Source organism: Pseudorca crassidens, chromosome 9 (assembly GCF_039906515.1).
Source record: "Pseudorca crassidens isolate mPseCra1 chromosome 9, mPseCra1.hap1, whole genome shotgun sequence".
Classification (NCBI taxonomy): Eukaryota; Metazoa; Chordata; class Mammalia; order Artiodactyla; family Delphinidae; genus Pseudorca; species Pseudorca crassidens.
Genome location: NC_090304.1, coordinates 49805763 through 49831355, shown reverse-complemented (window position 1 = coordinate 49831355; position 25593 = coordinate 49805763). Strand labels below are relative to the sequence as shown.

General features: G+C 39.0%; 1 protein-coding gene across 7 annotated transcripts in view; it reads right to left on the bottom strand.

The window, feature by feature from the left end:
• NUP98 (nucleoporin 98 and 96 precursor) overlaps positions 1 to 25593 on the bottom strand; it is a 103665-nt gene that overhangs the window by 6440 nt on the left and 71632 nt on the right. For 5 of the 7 annotated variants that reach the window (XM_067750153.1, XM_067750155.1, XM_067750157.1 and 2 more), the window contains 12 exons: positions 24390 to 24567; positions 23451 to 23615; positions 17616 to 17798; positions 16730 to 16886; positions 14589 to 15018; positions 13052 to 13281; positions 11446 to 11712; positions 10247 to 10404; positions 9312 to 9455; positions 8400 to 8542; positions 2637 to 2858; positions 103 to 344 (listed from right to left, as the gene is read on the bottom strand). In XM_067750153.1, coding sequence (XP_067606254.1) covers positions 103 to 344; positions 2637 to 2858; positions 8400 to 8542; positions 9312 to 9455; positions 10247 to 10404; positions 11446 to 11712; positions 13052 to 13281; positions 14589 to 15018; positions 16730 to 16886; positions 17616 to 17798; positions 23451 to 23615; positions 24390 to 24567 — 2519 coding nt within the window. Of the gene's footprint in view, positions 1 to 102; positions 345 to 2636; positions 2859 to 8399; positions 8543 to 9311; positions 9456 to 10246; positions 10405 to 11445; positions 11713 to 13051; positions 13282 to 14588; positions 15019 to 16729; positions 16887 to 17615; positions 17799 to 22515; positions 23616 to 24389; positions 24568 to 25593 lie in introns of those variants that run through there. The other 2 variants (XM_067750154.1, XM_067750159.1) reach the window with 2 other exon arrangements.

Here is a 25593-nt window from a genome sequence, read left to right as displayed (position 1 = left end):
CCTGTTCTGATCATCATTTCTGGCCTGACTCATCATGGGCTCAGAGACTGGAAGAATTGGGGGTAATTCCAGGAGACACAGGCCCTAGTCTGAAGCACTCACCAGAAGCTAAGTGCTGGATGACGAGTTTGTGGCAGCGGTTCCAGTGCCCCGCTTTAAATAAATAGAGGGCCTCCAAGTGCCTGTCGGATTCCATGTGTGCTCGCACTGCTTTGGCCTCATGAATCCACTCAGCAGGCACACAGAGCTTCTCCGTCAGGAAAATCTCCTTAGCCCACGATTCAGGGGTCTCCAACAGTTGGCAGTGCCGCGTAAGCAGCTCTCGAACAGCCTTCTCACGCATGCTATAGGAGGAAAGGTCAGCTGGGATAAATCTCATTCTCACTGATGGAGAAGGCTGCCTCAGACAGCTCACAGTGGCCCGTGAGGCAGTCTCTTAAACTGCAGGTCCTGACCCTTAGCGGATCACCTCAAACTTCACTTAAAAAGCTATCACACCAGCATTAATTTTTAAAATGAAACAGAATAGAAGCATTCTGTAAAAACATTATATTTTCATGGTCAAAAAAGTCTGAAAACGAATACTCTTGGGAAGGTTGCCCACTACCCTGAAAAGGTTTTCTCCTGACTCGGCTCATTTCTTTCCTTTTTAAAAATTTTATTGGAGTACAGCTGATTTACAATGTTGTGTTAGTTTCAGGTGTACAGCAAAGTGATTCAGTTATACATGTACATATATTCATTCTTTTTTAGATTTTTTTCTCATACAGGTTATCACAGAATATTGAGTAGAGTTCCCTGTGCTCTACAGTAGGTCCTTGTTGTTTATCGATCTTATATATAGTAGTGTGTGTGTGTTCATCCCAGTAGGCTCATTTCTTTGTTTCCTTTCTCTAACAGGAGATGAAGGACTGGGATAGGGGAATTCTAGATCCACCGAGCACTCTGCAGTTTATTTCTAACCTCCTCCCTGCCCTCTGTCTCACGTGGTCAATGCAAGAAAACAAAGTAGTTTTTAAACATAAGGTCTCTTCCAGGTCGTTTTTTCCCTTAAAAGTCATCGGCCTTCCTAATTCATTTTCTCTTTACTGCTAGACTTAGGCTAAACTCAATCTTTCTGCTCTCAAGGCCACTTAAATAGAGTCCTTCTATGTCTGGGCCAAAGGATCAGTCATTTTAATTTCAGATCAAAGCTATTCTCCTCATCTTAGATTCTTTTCTCAACTCCTAGCTTTTTCAAAGGACTCCCAATCTCATGACAACTGCCTCCTTTTTTCCTCCCCTTTAGGAAATAGGATCTGCTTTCCCACAGCCAAACATCAATCATCCCATCAGCCAGCCTTTTACCACGTGAAATTCTCCATGAGTGTGTTTAAATAAACTTAGAGGAAAATTCTGGGATCATTTTGTTTCCTGGTAAGGAGCAAGAGGAAAGAGAAATTCCTTAAAAGTAAGGTTGTGCTGGATGCTTTACACTTTTAATTCCACAGTCACCTTTGAATAGAGATTAATATTTAAAAAAACTGAGGTCTAGAGAGTGTCTTTACTCAAAGTCAAAAGTGAAGTAAGCTCTACCTTAGGTCAAAGTGAGTACATGGTGGAGCCAGAATTTAGAAAGCTCTGACTACAAAACAACTTCTTTCCACACCCTAAGACATGACAGATAGTACAGTACAATGATCAAGAGCACAGACTCTGGGTGTCTTGAGTTGAAAGGCTCACTCTGCCATTTAGTACCTATGTGACCTTGAACAAAAGTTACCTAATCTCTCTATCCCTTGGGTTGCTCATCTATAAAATAGATAGTAAGAGTGTCTCATAGGTTCATTATGAGCATTCAATGAGTTAATATATTTAAAGTACTTGCAACAGTGTATAAAGATATATAAAAGCATTATATAACAAAGTATTATATAAATGTTTTTGTTCTTAGTGTTATGCCATGCTGCTACCATTAACAAAAAACCTCCAACTTCATCTCATTCAAAGCATGGAACAGAGATGTTTCTCTGGTTTTTGTTCAGCACAAAGAACCAAAACATTACACATCTAAGCAAGATTGTATTGGTAAATAGGTAAATACAACACTATCAAACTTGAGGGATAGGGGTGGGTGGATGGAGAGGGAAGGGCCAGTAAAGAAAAAGCAGGGGCCCTCCCTGCCAACCATTACTCCACAGATCCAACTCGGACAGCACTATTTCTGCATAATTCTAAACATGCCACATTCAAGGAATCTGTGCCTAGTTAATGGGGTTTCTCCACCCGGGCATATCTTTCCTTCCCACTTAATTATTTCCTATACCAATTTTACACGTATTTTGAATCTTATCTCTAGAGAGACTCAGAGATTCTGCAGTTCACAGAGATCTCTTCTCCCTTCTCGGACTATTGGGAGGCCTTATGATAAATAGCACGATTTGGCACTTAATCAAGGGCAATCTTTCTAACGTGTTCACATGAATACAGAGACAGTCTGGGCTGCAGGTTGAACTGTCTTAAGGTTTATCACAAGGCTGGACCCAAAAATACATTCTAAACACTTACTTGCTGAACTGAACCCTAAGAGACTGATTCCTTTGGCATTGCCCTGTAGCGCTGGATGCAACCAGTGTGTTTGATGGCTTCTCACTCACCTTGAGTTGTCAATGTGCAGGAGGACAAAGATGGCCCACTCCCAGAGCCCCTCACTTTCCAGCTGGCCAGCATAACTGGCCTGCAGCACACCCTCACACTGCTCTGAGAGATGGGTGTAGTTAAGAGCCCGTAGCACCTCCCACAAGTGCCAGCTTAGACGGTAGTCCAAAGGATCTGCTGTTATGCTTCGAGGCTCCAGCAGCTGGTTGAGATCATAATGTCTGCAAAGGAGAATGTGCTGAGAGTTACCAAACCCAGCTAGCAGACCACCTGTACTGGACGAGTCAACTGTCTCAGCTACAGCTTACAAAACAATAAAGGCAGGCAGCCAGGAGCAGAAGCATCATAAGCCTTATAGTCTTCCTCCTCTAGGTTCAGCCACATTACCGATCTACCAAAAACCAAGGCACTTCGTCTTCGGTGGCTCTTCTACCAGGTTTGCTGGTAGTTGTTTGGTCTATTTTTACCATCCTGGTACAGGGAGTCTTCACAACTCTCTCCCTTCCATTCTTTCACTGTAGTATCAATTACTTTTCTTAACGATTTAAAAAATACACGTTAATTTAAAAAGAGACATGTACCACAATGTTCACTGCAGCACTATTTACAATTGCCAGGACATGGAATGTCCATCAACAGATGAATGGATAAAGATGTGGCACATATATACAATGGAATATTACTCAGCCATAAAAAGAAACGAAACTGGGTTATTTGTAGTGAGGTGGATGGACCTAGAGTCTGTCATACAGAGTGAAGTAAGTCAGAAAGAGAAAAACAAATACCATATGCTAACATATATATACAGAATCTAAAAAAAAAAAAAAGGTACTGATGAACCTAGTTGCAGGGCAAGAATAAAGATGCAGACATAGAGAATGGACTTGAGGACATGGGGTGGGAAGGGGAAGCTGGGGCAAAGTGAGAGTAGCATCGATATATATATACTACTGAATGTAAAATAGTTAGCTAGTGGGAAGCAGTCGCGTAGCACAGGGAGATCAGCTCGGTGCCCTGCAATGACCTAGAGGTGTGGGATAGGGAGGATGGGAGGGAGGGAGACGCAAGAGGGAGGGGATATGGGGACATATGTATGCATACGGCTGATTCACTTTGTTGTACAACAGAAATTAACACAGTATTGTGAAGCCATTAGACTCCAATAAAGATCTATCAAAATATATATATATAAGTTATTTAGTATCTTTCAGGTTGTTTTACTATCTGAAGTTGCTGGAATGCTACTTCACCTGTTTGTTTGACCAGCTAACTAGTCTTTTTTGTTGTTGTTTTATTTTTTTAAATTCAGATTTATTTATTCATTTATTTTGGCTGCCCTGGATCTTTGTTGCAATGCATGGGCTTCTCTAGTTGTGGCACACGGGCTTAGGTGCCCAGTGGCAGGTGGGATCTTAGTTCTCTGACCAGGGACTGAACCTGGGCCCCCTGTGTCGGGAGTGTGGAGTCTTAACCACTGTACCATTAGGGAAGTCCCAATAGCTAACCAGTCTTGATGGTTATTTCCTTCTATGGCTTATAAATCTTACTTTTGATTTTGTCTACAGTATGTATTATTCTTTATATAGAAATCCAGGTTTGAAAGTCTCCCTACAGACTTTCACTTTTTTTTCTGCTGAGCGCCCAGGGACTTCAAAGACTCTGGACCAGTTTATGTGTTATGTTCTTAGCTTCCAAGTCCCAGACCATAAGAAGAGTAAGAACTAAGATCCCACACCTAAAAGTTTTAAAGATCTGGGCCTTGATTACCAACCAAAACTTTTCCCTTTCACCTAAGATCCCAGACATTTTACAAGTTCCTAACACCTCCCCAAGTAATGAGTAGTTTTTCTTGACCGGTGCTGTCAAACTGAACTCTGTGTGATGATGGAAATGTTCTATAATCTGCCTTGACCAATAAGATAGCCACTAGCCACATTAAACACTTGAAATATGGCTAGTGTGAATAAGTAATTATATTTAAAAACTAATTTAAAGTAGTATTATGAGAATAGCGGCCATTATACAGTGCAGTTCCTTACAGTTTATGTAAGGGTTTTAGTCATAGCAATTCTACCTTACATGAGAAGAACACTTTATTATCTCATTCAGGCTTTGGTTTCTCTATTTCTGACACTTTGAGATATATACTTTTCTTCCTCTTCCTTTTTTCTTTTTTTTTGACATTAAAAAAATTGACATATAGGGCTTCCCCTGGTGGCGCAGTGTCCGCCTGCCGATGCGGGGGACACGGGTTCGTGCCCCGGTCCGGGAGGATCCCACATGCCACGGAGCGGCTGGGCCCGTGAGCCATGGCCACTGGGCCTGTGCGTTCGGGGCCTGTGCTCCGCAACGGGAGGGGCCGCGGCGGTGAGAAGCCCTCGTACCGCAAAAATAAATAAATAAATAAGAAAAATTGACATACAATAAACTGTACATATTTAGAATGTACAATTTTCATAAGTTTAAACATATATATACACCTGTGAAACTACCACCAAGGTCAAGATAACAAGCATACCCATCACCTCCAAAAGTTTCCTTAAGTCCCTCTGTGATCCCTCTCTCCTGCCCCTCCCTACACCTACCCTTCCCAGGCAACCACTGATCTTTCTATCATTATAGATTAGTTTGCATTTTCCAGAGTTTTACATAAATTAGAATCAAGCAGTAGGTACATTTTTGGGGGTATTTTTTTTTCTCACCGCTTCAAAAATAAGTAAAAGTATTTTGTGATTCACCATGCTGTTGCATTTTATCAACAGTTCATTCTTTCTTACTGCTGAGATAGTATTCCATTGTATAGATGTACCACAATTTGCTTATCTAATCACCTGTTGATGGAAATTTGGGTTGTTTCCCGTTTTGGACCTTTACAAATAAAGCTGCTATCAACATATAAATAGACATATGTTTTCATTCCTCTTGGGTAAATACCTACGAGTGGAATGGCTGGATCATATGTATGTAGCCGTATGTTTAACTTTTTAAGCTGCCAAACTGTTTTTCCAAGTGCCAGTATTATTTTACATTTTCCCCCAGCAGGGTTGAGAATTCCAAATGTTCCGCTTCCATGATGACATTTGGTGCAGGTGTCTTAATTTTTAGCCATTCTAATAGATGGGTAGTGGCATCCCATGACGGCTTTAATTTGCATGTCCCTGATGTCTACTGATAAAAACTTTTCATGGGCTTTATATGTACGTCCTCTTTGGGGAAGCATCCCTTTAAATATTTTTCCCAATTTTTAAATTGGATTGTTTTCTTATTATTGAGTTCAGAGAGTTCTTTACATGCTCTGGATAAAAGTCCTTTATCAGATATATGAATTGCAAGTATCTTCTCCCAATTTGTGGCTCATCTTTTCATTCTCTTAACAGTCTGTCTAATGAGTAGTAGTTTTTAATTTTGTTAAAGTCCAATTTATCAATTTTTTCTTTTATGGATGTGTTTGGTATCTAAGAAATCTTTGCCTAACCCACAGTTGCGAAGATTTTCTTCTAAGAGGTTATTGTTTTAAGTTTGACATTTAGGTTTATGATTCATTTTGAGCTAGTTGACTAATTGAGATAACCAATGAAACCAAAAGCTGGAGACAGACTAATCAAGAGAAAAAGAGAGAAGACACAAATACCAATATCATGGAAGAAAGAGACACAGCCACACATCCTACAGACATTAAAAAAGAATAAGGGGGCTTCCCTGGTGGCGCAGTGGTTAAGAGTTCGCCTGCTAATGCAGGGGACATGGGTTTGAGCCCTGGTTCGGGACGATCCCACATGCCGCGGAGCAGCTAAGCCCGTGTGCCACGACTACTGAGCCTGCGCTCTGGCGCCCGCGAGCCACAACTACTGAGCCCACGTGCTGCAACTACTGAAGCCTGTGCGCCTAGAGCCCGTGCTCTGCAACGAGAGAGGCCACCGCAATGAGAAGCCCGTGCACCGCAATGAAGAGTAGCCCCCGCTCGCTGCAACTAGAGAAAGCCCGCATGCAGCAACAAAGACCCAATGCAGCCAAAAATGAATAAATAAATAATTTAAAAAAATGAATAAGGAGGGACTTCCCTGGTGGCTCAGTGGTTAGAATCTGCCTGCTAATGCAGCGGACACGGGTTCGACCCCTGGTCCAGGAAGGTCCCACATGCCACGAAGCAACTAAGTCCGTGTGCAACAACTACTGAAGCCCGTGCGCCTAGAACCCGTGGCTCCGCAATAAGAGAAGCCACCAAAATGAGAAGCCCGCGCACCACAACGAAGAGTAGCCCCTGCTCGCCACCAACTAGAGAAAGCCCGCATGCAGCAACGAAGACCCAACGCGGTCAAAAATGAGTGAATGAATGAATAAATAAATAAAAGAATATAGAAATGTTATAAAGAACTTTATGCTAATAAATTTGGTGACTTTGGTGAAACAGACAAATTCCTTAGGAAAAACAAATGAGCAAAACTGACTCAAGAATAAATAGAAAACCTCGACAGCTCTGTATCTATTAAAGAAACTGATTTTATAGTTTAAAAACTTCAATAAATTGGACTTTATAAAAATGTAAAACTTCTGTGCCTGTGTATTGGGAGAAAATAATTGCAAAAACACATTTATAATAAAGGACTTGCATCCTAAATATATAAAGAACTATTACAACACAATAACTATTAGGCGACCCTATTAAAAAAAGGGGGGCAAAAGGTTTCTAATAGATTTCAACAAGGAAGATATATAGATAGATGGTAAATAAGCACATGAAAAAATGCCTGCCACCATTAGGCATTAGGGAAATGCAAATTAAAACACAATTTTAATTATGTGTATTTTACCACAATAAAAGGCTGTATTATTCTATAATTTATATAGTTAATTTAAAAAAGTATTTAAAGAAATGAAATGAGATGTGAGCTAATACTTTTGACTGGAGAAAACCACTCAGTGTTTCTGATAAGGTAAAAAGACAGCTCTGAGATAGTTTTGATTATCTGATTAGATATCATAGCATGTTATTATATTAATTTCTTATTAAGCACACAAAAAATGACACACCACTATGTGCCCACTAAAATGGTAAAATTTTAAAAGCTGACAATACCAAGTTTTGAAGAGGATATGGAGCAATTACAGATCTTGGTGGGAATGCAAAATGATACAAACATTTTTAGATACAAATGTTCATAGCAGCTTTATTCTTAACAGCCCAAAACAAGAAAACTGTCCATTAACAAATGAATAAATAAACAAATTTCTGATACACATATTAACATGGATAAATCTCAGAATCACTATGCTGGGTAAAAGAAGCCAGGCACAAAAGATAACATACAGAATGATCCCAATTACATAAAATTCTATAACAGCAAAACTAATCTACAGTAATGAAAAGTCAGTCAGTAGCTGTCTGTGGTGTAGACTGATTGCAAAGGGACATGAGGTAACTTTTTGAGGGTAATGTACATGTTACCTTGATAGTGATGGTAGTTAGATTACATTAAAACATATCAAACCACAAATTCATTATGTGTAAAACTGTATCTCATTAAAGTTGATTAAAATAATTTTTAGATTTTTAAAAAACAATTTCATTTAAGTATAGTTGATTTAAAATGTGAATTTTTAGATTTCTAATTCCAGTTCCCATGCTCTTTGCACTCAATTACTGTAAGTTATATTTTGGTAATTTATATAGACTTAGGGCAATTTGACCACATATAAAAGGGAAAGGACTCCCTAGGGTTCATGGAACCCTCGAGTGACTATAACATATGGCTCTGATTTACCTGTCACTATAGAGTTTTAGAAGGTGAAAGCAGACATCTTGAAGAGGTCTCTGTGAGTCTTGCTCCTCCTCTACCACAAAGCCAGAGTCCTCCAGGTATGAGGGAAGTGGGCAGCAGGCATATCTGTCACCCTCAGAGGTATTCTGAAGAATTTGATAAAACAATACATCAGCTGCTAGTATGTTTCACTAGATTCTACTGTGTCTCAGTTACTCAGATGTGTATTAAGAATGGTGCGACATCCTCTAAAGGAGTGTTTCAAGGATTTTAAACTTATTTTGATCAGTGACATATTCCACCTGCCTTCAATGGACTGGCAAAGACCTCAGACAGCTCTAATCCCACCACCTTTCTTGCCACAATTCTTATTACACTCAATTTTTTTTAGTGTTCTCTTTTTCCTGACAAATACTTATAATTCTGGCAAATGATATCAAAGACAATAAAAATGAACAGTAAGAGAAGAACCAAATAATGGCATTAAAAACATTAATAATCCTTTAACCTCCAAATGGACAAGGAATATGAAATATAGTGATATTTAGAGGCAAATTTCAGACCTGCTAATTTGGGGCTATAATAAACACGAGGTCAGGCTGTATCTCAGGGAATTCCTGAAGGAATAAGACAGCATTAGGAATGAAGAAAAACCCTCCAATGTTGAGGCAGGAAAACAGCAGTAAGAAAATAAATTGTGGAAACTCATCGTATTAAACAAAATAGAAGCAGAAACTTGAAGAAGTTTCCCATCAGATTTCCTGTGTCCATTTCAATTCTATGGTACTTTTCAAAAAGCAGTTAGGAAAAAGTATTATGAAATGTGATTTGATGGTTTTTTCTCTGTAGTACTTTTCTGGCAAAAACAGAAATCCTACCAGGACTCTTTTGTTTGGCTATACTGGATACATATACCTGAAATGCTTCTTCATACATGCTGAGTGCCTTGGAAATGGAGGCTGTTGGTGGGAGCAAATACCAAAGATGGATAGCCAGGGACCTTTTCCAATCCAACTGTGAGCATACATTGATTTGCTTCTGCTCTGAGAGCTGCCATACCTACAGGAGACAAAATCACCATCACAGCTCTAAATTATATATTACCTTGTTATTGGCCAGGCCTGCACGTTGCTCACTTACTCAAGTTGATTCTAAATGATTTAAATAGCAGTGTTAATGATCCGGATATAAAATACACAGTCCCTTCGTGGCAGGTGATAGGGTGGACTTAGACAGTAAGTGCTGAGAAGAGGTGAGAACCACTCATTGACCACAGCTGCCAACTTTAAGATGTGAATAAATTCTGATTAGTGATTTCATTTTTGGAAATTGACTTTAAGATGGCAAGCAAAATGGGTAGGCAGCAAGAAAACTGGCTTAAAGTAATTATGATACATCATTCATAAAATGGAAGAGAAGTGGCTATTGAAAGAAGAGAGGCCACACAACATGAAAAATGATCATATTCAGTAAGTTAAAAAAAAGTTGCAGAACTGCTACATATAATTCATTTTATTTGAATATATAACAAGTGTAAATACGCACACATATATGTCAAAATAGACTTAAAATGTGTCTAGAAAGACAGACAATGAATTATGTTGTTTATCACTATGATATGGGATATGGTGAATTTTAACATTTTAATTTCTATATAACCAGTATTTCTTCCCCACAATGTACATGTTGTACATTTAAAATCTGAAAATATTTCTGCTGAAAGTTAAATACAAGTTGCTTAGTTATATGTAATAGTGTACAATTTACAAAGATAGCTCTTTGCCTTAACCTCAAGCAATCCTGAACCTATGAGAAAATTTATGTAAGTTTATGAGAAAAGAGAAAAATACCGGTTTTCCAGCCAAGAGGGCAAAGATACGCAGTCTCTCCTCCTGGATGAAACAGTCAGCCTGGAGCTGATGCCAATCTACCAGCTGCATAGTAAGCAGCTCCCGGACCGACTGGCTGCCAACCAACTGGGATAAAAGAAGGGCAAGACGATGATCACCTACAAGAGAAACAGTTCTCTGGTGATACTGAGAATTCACAGACTTGGGAAAACACTTGGGGGCATTATTTTATTTCTTCTGGCCCTCAAGAAACACCTCTGACTGCTCTCTGCAGTAGTGCTAAAATACTGATCAAGAACTTAACGTTTTTGGCTTGGGTAGAAAACCTTCAAAGTATTGTAGCTTAAACTAATTACATATAGATTATATAGTACACAGAGTTCAGTGTCAGATCTACTATTATTTCTGTGACCCTACACAAGGTACCTCATCTGTAAAATGGAGGGAAGTATCATTTGATTGAAAGGTCTATAGTGAAAACTGAGATGACATAACTGTAAACATGCCCAACTAGCAGGTACTATATAATGACACTGAGAAATGGCAAACTCAAACCTAGAGGAAAAACAAATGTATGATATAAAGAAAATGGTTGAGTCTTTCACTCTCTAGAGTCCAGTATCTCTTTTAATAAAAAATTTTAAGTACAAAGGCTTGAGGCAATAAAAAAATTCTAGGGACTTCCCTGGTGGCGCAGTGATTAAGAATTGGACTGTCAATTCAGGGGACATGGGTTCAAGCCCTGGTCCGGGAAGATCCCACATGCCGCGGAGCAACTAAGCCTGCGCACCTCAACTACTCAGCCTGCACTCTAGAGCCCGCGAGCCTCAACTACTGAGGCCCGCGCGCGTGCTTAGAGCCCATGCTCCACGACCAGAAGCCACTGTAATAAGAAGCCCGTGCACCACAACGAAGAGTAGCCCCCGCTCACAGCAACTAGAGAAAGCCCACGCGCAGCAACGAAGACCCAACACAGCCAAAAAATAAATAAATAGATAGATAGATAAATAAAATTTATCTAAGGTTATAAAAGGAAAACTGGAAGACAGAGTCCCTACCTATTCTGGAGGAACTGGCGATCTTCCTGGGAAATTTATACTTAACATTCGGGTTAGAAGACAAGGGCAAACACACGATTAAGGGGTAGGGACAGTGAGTAGGAAGTAGGCAGGGGTGCAGAGAAGGACGGTATGCCCCACCTGACTGCTGGGCCAGGGAGCAGGCCTCACTGATCCTCTTGCCCGTGAGGTAGCTGAAGACAGCCTCCACAGGGTTGTCTTTTCGGGTTAGGGAGACTTCCTCCTCAATTCGAGGTGCAGCTGTATGGGACAGCCAGCGAGAGAAAGCTCTTCTTCGCTCCAGAATCTGAATGTATTCAGTGGGCTCATCCAGCTGGCTGTCAAGCTCCTTCAGGTGGCCCCATAGAGCTTCACATAATGTCCACGTTAGGCTCCAGTGCTTCACAACTAAGGAAGGGACAGGAAAACAATGCAATGACATGAAGCCATACAATAACTACAGAGAGGGGATCACTTCAATGTGGCATTAAAAATACATAAATTAATAAATACCCCAAACAACAACTCAAGTTGATTTCCCTGAATCTGTCTCCACCTCACTCACCTGTGTCTTACAAGCTCCAGAGGTGTGTGGTATTGCCTGCTCACTCCATGTATCCATGGTACTTACATAACAAATGTAACTCCAGGCTCCTTTAAACAGGTTCCTCTAGCCTAATTATGGCTACATATAGTCTCAAATGATAGAGAAAAATCCTCTAATTTGATCAAATTCTGTTCAAAAAATGCTTTAAGAAATATAAAGTGCTCTGAAAACTTGTGAGGGATTATTATCTGCTATAGGCACAGCCTAACATTTTAGTGAGCCTAAATGATACTGTTCAAAGCACTCAGGAGTAAACCAACTCTCATCTACACAATGTAACTATACAATAGTTACCACCTTCATTTTACAGATGAAGAAAATGAGGTACAGATCATTAAGTGACTTGCTCAAGGTTACAGGCAAGATGTAACAGAGCCAGGATTCAAACTCAAGTACTCAGAGTCCAACTCTATACTCTTAACCACTAATGCTATATTGCCCCTCACAAAGGAAAACAAAAAGGAAGCACTGTTTACCACCTTAAGCTACTTACAAGTATGCATTGGGAAGATGGCTCACATATTTGAAGAGATAAGACAACTACAGCAAACACAAAGAAATGAACATAAACAATTCCCAAAACATGTGGTATGGAACATTCTAATAGTCCCCATTTTTCAGTAAAAGTGACGTGAAATGTTGTGTGAAACATGTAATTTTTCTACTTGAAATAGTAAGTGCCCAAATTAGAAAAGCCCTTTATGGAAGTACTGGTTCAGAAAAACATGATCAGAATCATTATAGAGAGGTAATAGTGAGAGAAGTCAGGAAGGGAAGTTATAACCACCAAAGTTGTTGGGAAGAACAAGTGGGACTTGAGTTGGACATGGAAGAATGGGTAGGACTTAGGTAGGATCTCTCTCCCGCTATGTTCTCCGGGTAGGGTAAGGGATCTAATTTTATAAGCCCACGGGATGTGACTGGCTACAGTTCCTTTGAACAGTGGCCTAAGAGTAATGATAAACAATGATGTGATTTCTTCCTGCTTGAGATTTTGCTCATCCCAACTCAACTACAGATAAAGTGTAAGCTCAGGCATCCACCACTACATTGGCACAAGGAAACTGTGTCCTCCTATGAACATATGCTCCTACTCCTGTTCCTGGGGCATCAAGGGTTAGAAGTATAGTCCATACTCACTTTGTGGTTCCAGTAAGTCTCCTGATGCTTCCTTAACCCAATCTGCATAGTCATGAATGATAGCAACTCCCGGATTGGGGACAATGAGAGGACACAGCTCATCCACATGGACAGTGCTATGTTTTAATTTAAGCTCCAGAGATGTCTGGTATAATTGCAGGTCTTCATCCAGCTTCTTTTGCCTCAAACTGAGTTTTTCCAAATGAACTTTGAATGGAGACTCAGTTAGGCTACAAGAGAAAATAACAAATAAGAAAAGACAGATGGTAGAATTTTCCTACAATGAAACCTGTTTCTTTTTATAATTACAAAATAGGACACGAAACATTCCACTTTGATTTTAAAGAAAATTTGTTTCTTAATATCAAACTATAATGAACTTATTTGATATATATTGAGCAAATTACCTGACCGATGCATTCAGAAAAGAATCCTAAGCCTTCTTAGGCCAGATTATAATAGGCATAGGAGTGAGTACAATTAGACCTGGAAATGGCTCTGCATGTATATAGATACTATGAAATCCAATGGTCAAAAGCTAGTGTGGGACACCCGTTTCTCAAACCACACTTAACTCATTAAGTTATGAGTTATCAGTATCAAAAGTCATGAGGCTAAGCTTACAGATGCTAAAGAACTGACTCTCAATTAAGATGAGCATACAGTTGAGCAGCCTTGATCCAATTTTTAGGACTGACATTAACAATCTCTAAAATATCATGACATCATGGATAACCTGGGTTTAGGATCAATATTCCTAATTGTGAGGTATAAGAGATGCTGTTGATTTTTTATTTCTTCAAAATCAACTTTAAAAACTAATAATAATAGGTGATCATAGTCACAATCTGTAGTAAAGATAGCAGTTTGTTACAATTATGAAAAGTAAATAGAAAAATGTTACAAATTTTACAAAAAACTGTATGCATACTACGTAATGACTACCAGAACACTATATATATTTTTATATATATATATAAAATCAGTACGGTAATATATAGTATATAAAGTATATACAGAACTATAATCATACATATGTAAATATTAATGGTGGGAACTGTGTAGAGATATATAACATGTATAATTAGCAGATGTCATCTTATTTCCAAATACTTGTGTATGGATTATCCACAGTTCATACATTTACCTTATTAAGTCTAAGACACAGGGAATGTGCTTTAATGAGAATATACCTTACTTATGAAGATATTACCAATATCTAAGTGAGAAAATAGAAAAATGACTAATGCAATAAAAAGGATGAAAACTCAAGGAATGCTGCAGCATTAGCTTTGAGTCTGTTACTTTTCCACCTAAAGTTTAACTGTTAGATAACTATTCTATACTCTTCATACCTTGATGGTACAAATGGAGCTATTAATCATTTTAGCTTTTAATTATACAAATAAAATTGTGCTAAGAATATATCTAGAAAGATCACAAAGCAGGGCCCTGAACATGGGTCTCCTGGTGATGAAAAGCTTTTTCTCACCTACCACGTTGCCCTTCTCAAAAAGCATAAGAATACGTGACTCACGATTTAACAGCTACTGGATTAGGCAGGAATCCATATTCCATAGAATCAGCAATCTGATGATTTTCCAGTTCCTGAGGGCCACTCAGCTGTTCTCCACTATTAGCAAGAGTCCAGTTAGGGCCCCAACCAACCCGAAATGAGCGTCCCATAAACAGGGCCAGGTCCATCAGGAGTTTCCCCTTTCCATAGGTGACAGACTTTTCAAGAGGGACTAGGCCTGGTTGTCTGCGTGTACCCACTGTTTTCAACTGAACCTCAGGTGCTGGGCTGGGCACCGTAAACACAGAGGTCAGGGGTGGAGGGACAGACCAAGGGGATGTGGATGGAATATTCATCAATGACGATGTTCTGGGAGTGCGACACTCTTGTAAAGAGGCACTTGGTGAAAGAAAAGTTCCACTTGCAAATTTTGATTGTAGTAACCCACCTACTAAAATAAGGAAAAAAAAAAGACTATTAGAAAATACAGTCTATTGATTCTTGAACAACAACCATCAAGGCTGAAATTATAGTTTTATTAAGCTACTTAAATCACATACAGATGACCAGGAGTAGCTTATATCAGACTCTACAGAAATTCCTCTTTCACACAGGAAATCAAGGCAGGAATTCTAATGATGATGATGTCACCAACAATAACAACATTAATAACACTACTACTACTACTACTACTACTACTACTACTACTACTACTACTATTTAAAAAAACTATCTAGCAGTTATCTGCAGCAGACTCTATATAAGCCATTTATATACACTGTTTCATTTCATCCTTCAATAACTTTAAATGAAGAACATTACAGTCCTCACTTTATAGATGGGAAAACTGGGCTCAGTTAAGTGACTTGTCCAAATCCACAAAGCTACTAAGTGGCAGAACTAAGAGATAAACCCAGCTAAGTCTGACACCAATACTCATGCCCTTATCAGAATGCCAAATGTAACCTTTCTTAGTCAACATAAAAAGTTGGTAAGATCAAAAGTCAAATTCATACCACTCCAGTACTCAATGTCAGACTTAAGAAAACAGAAACCTATCTGTGATTGCATATATGCCTTTCAGAGGCATCTTGTGATTGCATATATGCCCTTCAGAAGGGTAGTTCTTGTTATTTTTGCCTGTTTTCCAATTTTATGTATTTCCTGTCTAAAGCAAGGACTTAGTTACTGAAGTATGAGATTTTCATGTAGTGTTCATTACGGAAAAGCTTGCTATAAATGTTTAACTGATGCTTTATTAAAGTATTTTTAAAAAGGAACGTTAACTAGGGTACTCAAAAGAACTGAAAAATAAACATTTAGTTTTTGGTTTTGTTTTCGTTTTGGTACGCGGGCCTCTCCCGTTGCGGAGCACAGGCTCCGGACGCGCAGGCTCAGCGGCCACGGCTCACGGGTCCAGCTGCTCCGCGGCATGTGGGATCTTCACGGACTGGGGCACGAACCCGTGTCCCCTGCATCGGCAGGCAGACTCTCAACCACTGTGCCACCAGGGAAGCCCAAACATTTAGTTTTTAAGGCAATATAACAAATTTCTTCCTGGTAGTTCCTCTGGCTTTCAAACCGTTTTGAAATTACACCTGCTGAACTCCTCTGTTGATATCAATACTCTACCTCCAATCCCACATAGTTACAAGCCCACTAGAAGAGATAAGAAAAGCTTTAAAATGTACAGGCAACTGCTGTCCTGGGAATTTGGGAAGGTTTAGGGAAAGGTAGAAATCTGAAAAGTTTTGCACATTATAAGAAGCAACATTTGCCCCTAGAAAGCAATAATGATAGTGTTAGAACTGCACAAAAAGAGTACAGAGCAAGACAACTTGCTGATTCCTCTAAGGTATGATAAAAATTAGGAAATCTGAGCTTACTATCTAACCCACACTCATAAGCAAATAAAAACATGCCCCCCAACAAAACAAATGCTTTTTTTCTCCATACAACTTCTGCATCTGCACCAGTGACCATGTTTTTTAAAAACTGGCCCCACCTAACAGGTGCATTTATAAGAGTACATTTCTGCTTGGCATCATTATGTCATACACCTTTAAGGAGTTGTTTGCTAGAGAAGTCAACTCAGCTTAGAAGAAGATATGTGAAAAGCCAGACTTTACAGCTTTCTTGCAAAAGAGCATCTTTTACAGTACCTAATGAACGGGATTTTGATGAGTGAGTTGCTGAAATGGGGAGCCTGGGAGAACAGATTTCTTGAGACGTATCTGCTTTAGAAGGAAGGCGACTGAAGCGTTGATCCAGGACCATATCTACATCTTCTTCATCAGCAAGCAATGATGCTTTCATGATCTAAAAAGGCAATATCTATAGAATGAATGTGCTCCCCCAAATCCAAAGGCCATAAAAGAAAAATGCAGTTTACAACGACCAATTTTTTAAAAAGCTCTGTCTCAGGCTGTGTCCAGAGCTAGTATAATATTTGTGTGACTCTGTTCCACTGTATGTGCCTGAAGGACAGAAGTTATATAAAACTCCTCTGCTTTGTATATACAGTCTCACCAGAGGCTGGCACACAGCAGTTGCTCACATGTCTGCTGAATGAATTAATTTCAAAGTCAAATGTAAGTCAAAGGCTAAATTCATAATATGACAAAAGGCACAGGCAGGGAGAAGTTGAGACAGAGCTTAAAGAAACTTGTAACTACAATTTAAAAAAGAGAAAAAATAAACAAATGAACAAACAAAACTCCTGTGGAGCACTTTCCAGAGCTTCAAAACCTCTCTGTAAAGTAAATGAAATTAATATTTTATAGTGCTCACATTAAATGACTTGCCTAAAGTCACACAGTAACAGTTACAAAACTGGGGTTAGAATCCAGGTCTTCTGAATCTCACTATAGCCTTCCTCCCACGAATGGGAAAATGATGCCTAAACATGGGCCATATTCCTGGTTTTTCTCATTCCAGTGACCATTCAACACTCTTAAGTGATTAATGAAAGGAAAAGCCTGATGTTATGAAGGGAAGATAAATATTAGTTTGGATTCCTGTTGTAGTAAGGGTGGGTTAGGACTTCACCTGTAAGACATGTGGATTAATTCCCAGTGAAGACGCAATGTGTGTTGAGGCAGACACAGGTTCCTGATCCTCAGGCACGCTCTCTTCTAACATGGAATCCAAAACTGGCTCCTGGGTGATATCTATCATGTCACTGTCCAGTTCCACAACCCTCCCTAACTGCTCCACCTCTGGGCTCTGGCTCTGTAGACAGCAGAAAGATCAGGGAAGCAGCATTAAACGACACCAAATAGACACAAAGCTTCTAGACCATATTTACTTTATTCAAAATATGATACAACAATATTAGATTCTGCCCATTCCATCATAATGTGAGGTAGCATATTTGCTAAAGAGGATTTAAAAATTACCCCCCAATTCCTCTATTAGTACTTGGGATCCAAATGAGGATTCATGGAATCACCCTTTTGTAATATTATGGTCTAGAGCCTGGAACCTAAGCCAGCACCCATACTGAACATATGGTCTTCTTGAGACAAAGATTATGCCTTACTTGATTTAGTTAGCAACTATAATTTTCTGATTTATACAGGGTTACCCTTCCCTCACATTCCTTGCAGTCAGAAGCCATTGGGAAAAGAGAATAAAAGATACAAATATCAAAGTCTCCAGTAACTCTGCATTTTCTTAAAGAAAACATTTAGACATAAATTTCTAGTTATCACAAACACAATTTTGGGCCTGGAATTTATCTTTCAGGAGACTGAATCCTAAGGTTAGCTGGGCTCTACCCGTGCAGTATCATATCAGATGACGAACGTGTACTCTAATTTCCCAAAAGAAAAAGCAAAGTTCTATTAGGAACAATTTTTATCTGGGAATAATTCCTTTATGTTTAAATGTGTCAAGAGTTAGATTTACATTTATTAAGCAGTTTTAAAGATACAGCCATGATTAAGTCTATGGTTTGAAAAGGTAAACATTCATAAAGCGGAAACACACTGTAAAATTGGCTCAGTGCAAATTCATTAAATATGTCCTAAACTTGCATATGACCCGGTTAAAATGTTAACAAGCGGCTAAGCCAATTTACGAAACATTCTCAAATCTAAAAGTTCTTCCAATTAGTTTTCTTCCATAATCTCATCTGTAGATTACTAACCTTCCACAATTTTTGGCTTATCTTTCATGAGTGGCCTATTTCATGCTAAACTTCAAATGGATGCTATTGTACAATAGGTGGTTAAAAAAAAAAGTTTCATGATTTCTTTGAACCAAGAAACAACCATTAGCATAACTTTTTAAACTTTAAATTTTTCAATGGTGTATTATCTATTACTCCCCTGAATTCCTTTAACAAATATCCTTACTAAAAGAATGACTATTTCCATCTATAACTGTAGAAAAGTTGAGGTGTTGGAAACGTGGTGAATTGCCACTTAAGTTGTGAACAATCCCCAAGGACTGCTCTAACAAACTGGAGGCTAAATAATGGTTAAAAGACAAAATGATACTATTTTTTACCTATTGGGGAGGCTACAGGCAGGTCTAACTACTTTTACGTTTTAAAATTCTGGAAAAAAAATGAAAAGCAGCCCTGGTGGTGATCCTCTCATTATAATTACAAGAATCATGGGAACACTCCAATGCCCTCTGGTCTGTTAACTTTTAACCAATTCACTTTATGAATAGTTCTGAAATTCCCCATCCTCTGTCAACCTGTCAGGATACCCTCTTCTGCTGGGTTCCCGTAACACCTTGTCTATACCTATTTTATACACTATATCATGGTATAATTCCTTGTGTGTGTGTGTATACACACATACACACACACACACACACATATATATATTTGACCCACCAGATTGTGAAGGCTTGAAAGTAGAGATTATAGCCTACTATTTTCTGTATCTAACACCAAGCACATTGTTAAATTCACCAAAACACTTTGTTATTTCTACTGGCTAATGCAGTGTCTGCCACGCAGTAGGAAAAGCTAATACCTATGAAAGATAAGGAGCGAGTATAGGTGCGAGGAAAGGAAGGAGGAAGAGGGTTTCAATTTACTATACTATTCAACAAAGGAATAACAGTAACAGCAACAGATGCTCACTTAGAACACTTTTAGGCAGTGGCAGGATTTCATCAAGTAACTAGATTAGAGACCTAAGGGACTCAGCCTATCTTTAAGAAAGCTAAGGATCAAGGTTTTATTTGTTTCATCCTCATGCATAGACTTCAAAGCTACTGTCATCTAATAAGTGGACAGGGCGAAGTGAATTTGAAACTATGAGGACCTGGTAAACTCCTAGAAACCCCATGTGTGGATTTCATTTAAGTATATCTAAGTAATTTCAACAAACTACCCCAACAGATGTTATTTTCAGAGAAATCTTGGGAGATCAGGTGCTTCCTCAAAGCCAGTACTAGAAAGAAAAGTAGACAATAAAAAAAATTGGTGACACAGAAGGACCTGAGTAAGGAAAGAAGGGGGTTAAAAAAAAAGAAGCCCATCAAATACTAAGTAAACAGACAAGATCTACAAAATGACTCTCTTTAGATATATGGAGGGTGATGTTTCACAACTGAAACCTTTAATGTTTTTAGAAACCTCCACTCTCCAGCTCAAAAGAATCTTCCTCATGTAAACAATACCCTAAAGATACAGCATCTCTTAATCCAACAGATAAAGTAATGCAATGAAGTTAAATCAAGATACCCTTATTCAACAAAGGGTAAATATCCAATCCAAGGTCAAATCCATGTTTAAATAATTCATATTGTTCTCCCAGCCAAATAGCCTAATCCAGTATATAAGTACTACTATTGCCTGCCTCCAACTCGTTTTCTAACAGCAAAGAATGTTTCATATTCATTTTGCTGGAAAATCAGCCCTGTCAACAATACTGTGTTCAAGAGCAATCCCATGTCAGGGTTACAAGGGCCCATGAAAGTGTGCATGTTTCTACACATACATTCACGGATATTACTGCAGGAGGCATAGGATTCAATAACATGAATATCTGAAAAAGGCTTGTGACTATAGAATTATTTTATATATAACATGTATAAATTACATAAAATATAAATTAAAATATATATTGATTCACTGGCTAAATTTAGATACCTGCCACTTTTTAAACACAAGATAAAATGGAACTTTCTTCTAAATTCTAATCACTTTTTCCTTTAAAAAACTTTTAAAGTTATTTGAATGTACTCACCGAGTAAACAATGCTAAGTTTCTGAGCAAGTCAACTAGTGTGTCTTGATGGTACTGAACACAAGTTACATTTCACTATAAGGCTTAGGAAAAAGCTACATGTCTCTCTACGTCACTGCTGAAGATCTGAAGCCTTTTGACAGTTTCGAAACGAAGCTACATATCTCAATCACTTGGGGGAAAGCATTTAAAATATAAATATGCCTGAGCCTCAATGCCAGATACATGGGCTCTCCAAGATATTGATGCAGTTGGCTGAAAATTGGGTCTTAGATCAGCATTTTAGAATAAATGTTCTAACTACCAAACAAATGTTTCTGTAACTGCCCTAATTCACCTGTGATGAAGGGTTTTCTGCCAACATTTTCTCTAACTTAAAAGGCATAGAGAGGGAGTTCCCTGGTGGCCTAGTGGTTAGGATTTGGTGCTTGCACTGCTGTGGCCGGGGTTCAATCCCTGGTTGGGGAACTGTGATCCCACAAGCCATTCAGCGCAGCCAAAAAAAAGGCACAGAGGAGAAGATTACATAAAAATATAGTTACCTTTCTGTTTTCTGATTGCTTAGATTCACTTGCTGTTTAAGGAGCAAAGCAAGGTTTAAGAACTAACTGCAAAGACAGGACTGAGGATATTATACAAAAGATAGTTGAATAAATGTAACCATTAAACAAAACTATATATCTTCCTAATGCCTTAAGGACACCATCCCCCCCCCCCCCCCCCCCGCTAAAGTCAGAGAACCTGAGATTGTGTACAGTGGGGGAAAGAAAGCTACAGCAGACGGAAGGAACACCGTATCACGGAAATCAACCCCTCCAGGGAGCCAGGTGACAATGTGAAGACAGTCATCTTGACACTGGGATGAGAAGACTGTGCTGTTTCCAGTTTATTCAGATGGCTCAAGTATTTTCCTCATGCCAAGTAAAATGTAGGTCCTGCTGCTAATAACTCAAAAAACTGTGCAACCACTGGCATTTCCCCTAACCTCACTTAGGTCACTGGGCATTACAAAGAGTTCTCCAAAGTCCCCTGTTATTGTTCTAACACATTAGCCTAAATATCTAAACAAGTCTACCCATTTCTCCCTTCTGCATCCAAAAGGTCAAAGACGGTCCACTTCCTCAATCAAAGGAGATATCTGGATAAGATACCTATTCACTATATTCTCTTTGCCCATCTTGATCCTTACCACCTCTCCTTTTCCTAGAACCTTCTCCTGAAATTTTTTGGTGCTCAGTTTTTCAAAAGAACTCTCTCACCTACTGTAGTGCCATCACAGGAATTTATTGTTATCTCTTACTATTTGTATTCTGGAAATTAAAGAGCCTAGAAATCACTGATGGTCAACATTACATAAATTTGCTCTACCTGTCCAAAAGATGAAGCTTTTCTTTTTCAGCTGTATCTTTAAGGAGCCTACATATTACTTTTATTGGCAGAAAAGAAGGCTATCTGACTCTTATCCAAAGAAATACATATACAGTATACTGCAAAATTGGAAAGAGAGATTATACAAAGCATATGATTCAGACAAAATGAATGTGGGTAACTGGAAAACCAAGTCCATTTACAGCATTTCTTTAGTTCAGAAGAGATGTATTCTAAATAGAGGGGTATTCTAAAGGCTAAAATTATAAACATAAAAGTCAACATATTTCCCATTTCCCACTTGTATCATACCCTCCCCCTCACCCTGTACGCGCAAACGTGAACATATATACACAAAAGTCTCCAAAGTGCCTCCCAAGAAATTATTTAATCAATCATAAAAATCGCACATTTCAGCAGCCTTCAGCATTAAGAATTGTAGCATGGAAAATTCCAAAGGTCCTGCTTTTAGCAGCTGAGAGGTAGAGGATGCTTTACAAAGACATTTTATATCAAGTTCTCTTCTTTGAGATGAGTATGGCAGCACAGAAAAAAACTGTTATAACCTGATTGAATATAAACAACATCCAAATGAAAGTAAAACACCCTTATGATTTGGCAAAGAAACTACCTGATATTTAAATTACAAACCTTTCCTTACAAAGACAAAAGGTTTATACTGGCTTAACAATACTGAAAAAGAGTGTGGTACAGGTAATTGCAATAAATGATGTAGCCCCTACTCTCCCCAAGCCAACAATTCATTTGTATTCTAAAGCTTTATGTATTTTCATAAAGATTATGTATTGTCAAAATACAAATATCAAGAGATTACCTGAAGTATAAGCAAACAACTTGAGAAAAATGGAGTTAAAAACCCTTGCAGAAAGCTAACCTGAACTTTTAAAAAAACCATGGAGGTAAAGAATAAGATTAAACTGCACATTAGGTAGTCAACAGAAGTCGGGTTTACTCTGCATCAACCCACACAAGCAAAATACTATCTTAAGTTGATCACTGAGCAGAGAATTCAGCAAGTCCAAATGAAGAGAGAGGGAGGTGTTTAAGAATGACAATCTGTAGAAGGAATGATCCAAACAGCAAGAGAATTCTTTGAATCTCTCAAGTAAACAACAGATACCAGTACCACCTCATGCCCTCCCTTGTAATTGTCTTAACATGATTGCCAATACATTTGTACTCTTCAAAGTTCCGGGGTCATAAAACAGCTTTGTACTAGCTGAATGACTTGCTTTCAACGTCTGTATCATGGACTCCATTCAAATTCATTGTCCTGTCTCTACCTGGGGCGGAGGTGCTGGTTTGCCATTAAGAGCCATCTGGAATGGGGTGGCCTGGCCTGCAGGAGGTAAAGGGGCAGTCTTCAACTTCTTTGTACTAGTTTTGGATGGCCGTTCCTCCTCCTCTTCATCAGAATCCTGAAGGCCATACTTAGAAAAATGAGAGACCTAAGGAAGAGAAGAATCCAACAAAATCACTTTTAACACTGTTATATTCAGAAGGGCTTCCATTATACTTGTCCTTGCAATCTTACAGAATTAGCTTCAAAAAAAAAAAAAAGAGATCAAAATATTTAAAGCAAAATGAAATGTCACGTATCATACTTTACTGTTTTTTTCTACGATTTACTATTAATACAGGAAACCAAATCCAGAAGAGTCATTACTATTTTCGGTATATATGTATATATTATGTGCGTGCGCGCGCATGCGTGCGTGTGTGTGTATGTACTGCCTAGTTGTTCCTTACCTACACAAGGGCCTTCGACAAGCTAAATAATCCAACTGGTCTAGAAGAGAAAGAATCCACTGGACTAAACTATTAAGGAAGGGAGGAAGTCAACCTCTACATACCCAGAAATCTTTAAAAGAATAAAAATTATTTAGGAAGAGGTGATCTATCAACAGACAAAAATTCTGCCTGATGTCCCCAATGATGTCACAAATTAAAAAAACACACCATAGAAGTATATCTAAATGGTCATAAGATGGGGCGTAGAACTTGAATCATGTGCTCAAAAAGTTTATAATAGCTCCTTACTGCTCTGGGGTTTAATGAGATGTGTAATTTGAAGCAAATTATGATGTATCTCTATATCTATTTCCTAATTTGTAGAAATAGAATTTAAAAAAGGATCTCTTCTAACACAGTTTATAACTACAGTTTATAAGAACTAGGTTAAATGACTATACCTTAAAAAAAAAAAAAAAAAAAGACTATACCTTAAATACCCAAGAACCAGTTTCAGGACGGTACTCTTTGAACTGAGCTCCCTGTTTCCTTGAAACTGCTTCCAATCTTCCCTCATAGTTGATATCAGCAAGTCGATCTGGGCTCTTTATTAAACAACGAGATGTTTTATCTGTTGGCCAAACTCCATCCAATGTAACTTCAGCCTTCCTGTAATGTACAATCAAGTAAAGTGTAAATGTTTCATATCTATGACCAGAAAGCCAAGTAACACATATATACACAGCAAATAAAGGTACCTGTGTTACTGTGGAATTATTCTGCAGGTGTTTCATAAACTTGAGTCTTGGCTCCTAAGGTAGATGGGCTTAAGAGTAAGGAATTACCCCCACATCAACTAGCTAAATATCTGGTTCAAGAGTGTCAAATCCCACTTACTTCAAACTACCATGGTACATCAATTATTTCCAATCCGATTTTTTTTTTTAGTAAATTTATTTATTTATTTATTTATCTTGGGCTGCGTTGGGTCTTCATTGCTGCGTGCGGGCTTTTCTCTAGTTGTGGCGAGCGGGGGCTACTCTTTGTTGCGGTGCGCGGGCTTCTCATTGTGGTGGCTTCTCTTGTTGCGGAGCATGGGCTCTAGACACGCGGGCTTCAGTAGTTGTGGCTCACAGGCTCTGGAGTGCAGGCTCAGTAGTTGCAGCGCATGGGCTTAGCTGCTCCACAGCATGTGAGATCTTCCTGGACCAGAGCTCAAACCTGTGTCCCCTGCACTGGCAGGTGGATTCTCAACCATTGCGCCACCAGGGACGCCCCTCCAATCCGATTTTTTTTTTTTAATGGACGGGGACGGGGGTGTGGGGGGAGCCTGCATTGGGTCTTCATTGCTGTGCTGGGGTTTTCTCTAGTTGCAGGGGGCTACTCTTCGCTGAGGTGGCTTCTCTTGCTGCGGAGCACGGGCTCTGGGCATGCGGGCTTCAGTAGTTGCAGCACGTGGGCTCAGTAGTTGTTGCGCACGGGCTTAGTTGCTCCGTGGCGTGTGGGATGTTCCTGGACCAGGGATTGAACCCGTGTCACCCGCATTGGCAGGCGGATTCTCTTTTAATTTTATTTATTTATTTATTTATTTATTGTCTGTGTTGGGTCTTCGTTGCTGTGTGTGGGCTTTCTCTAGTTGCGGTGAGTGGGGGCTACCCTTTGCTGTGGTGCGCGGGCTTCTCGTTGTGGTGCGCA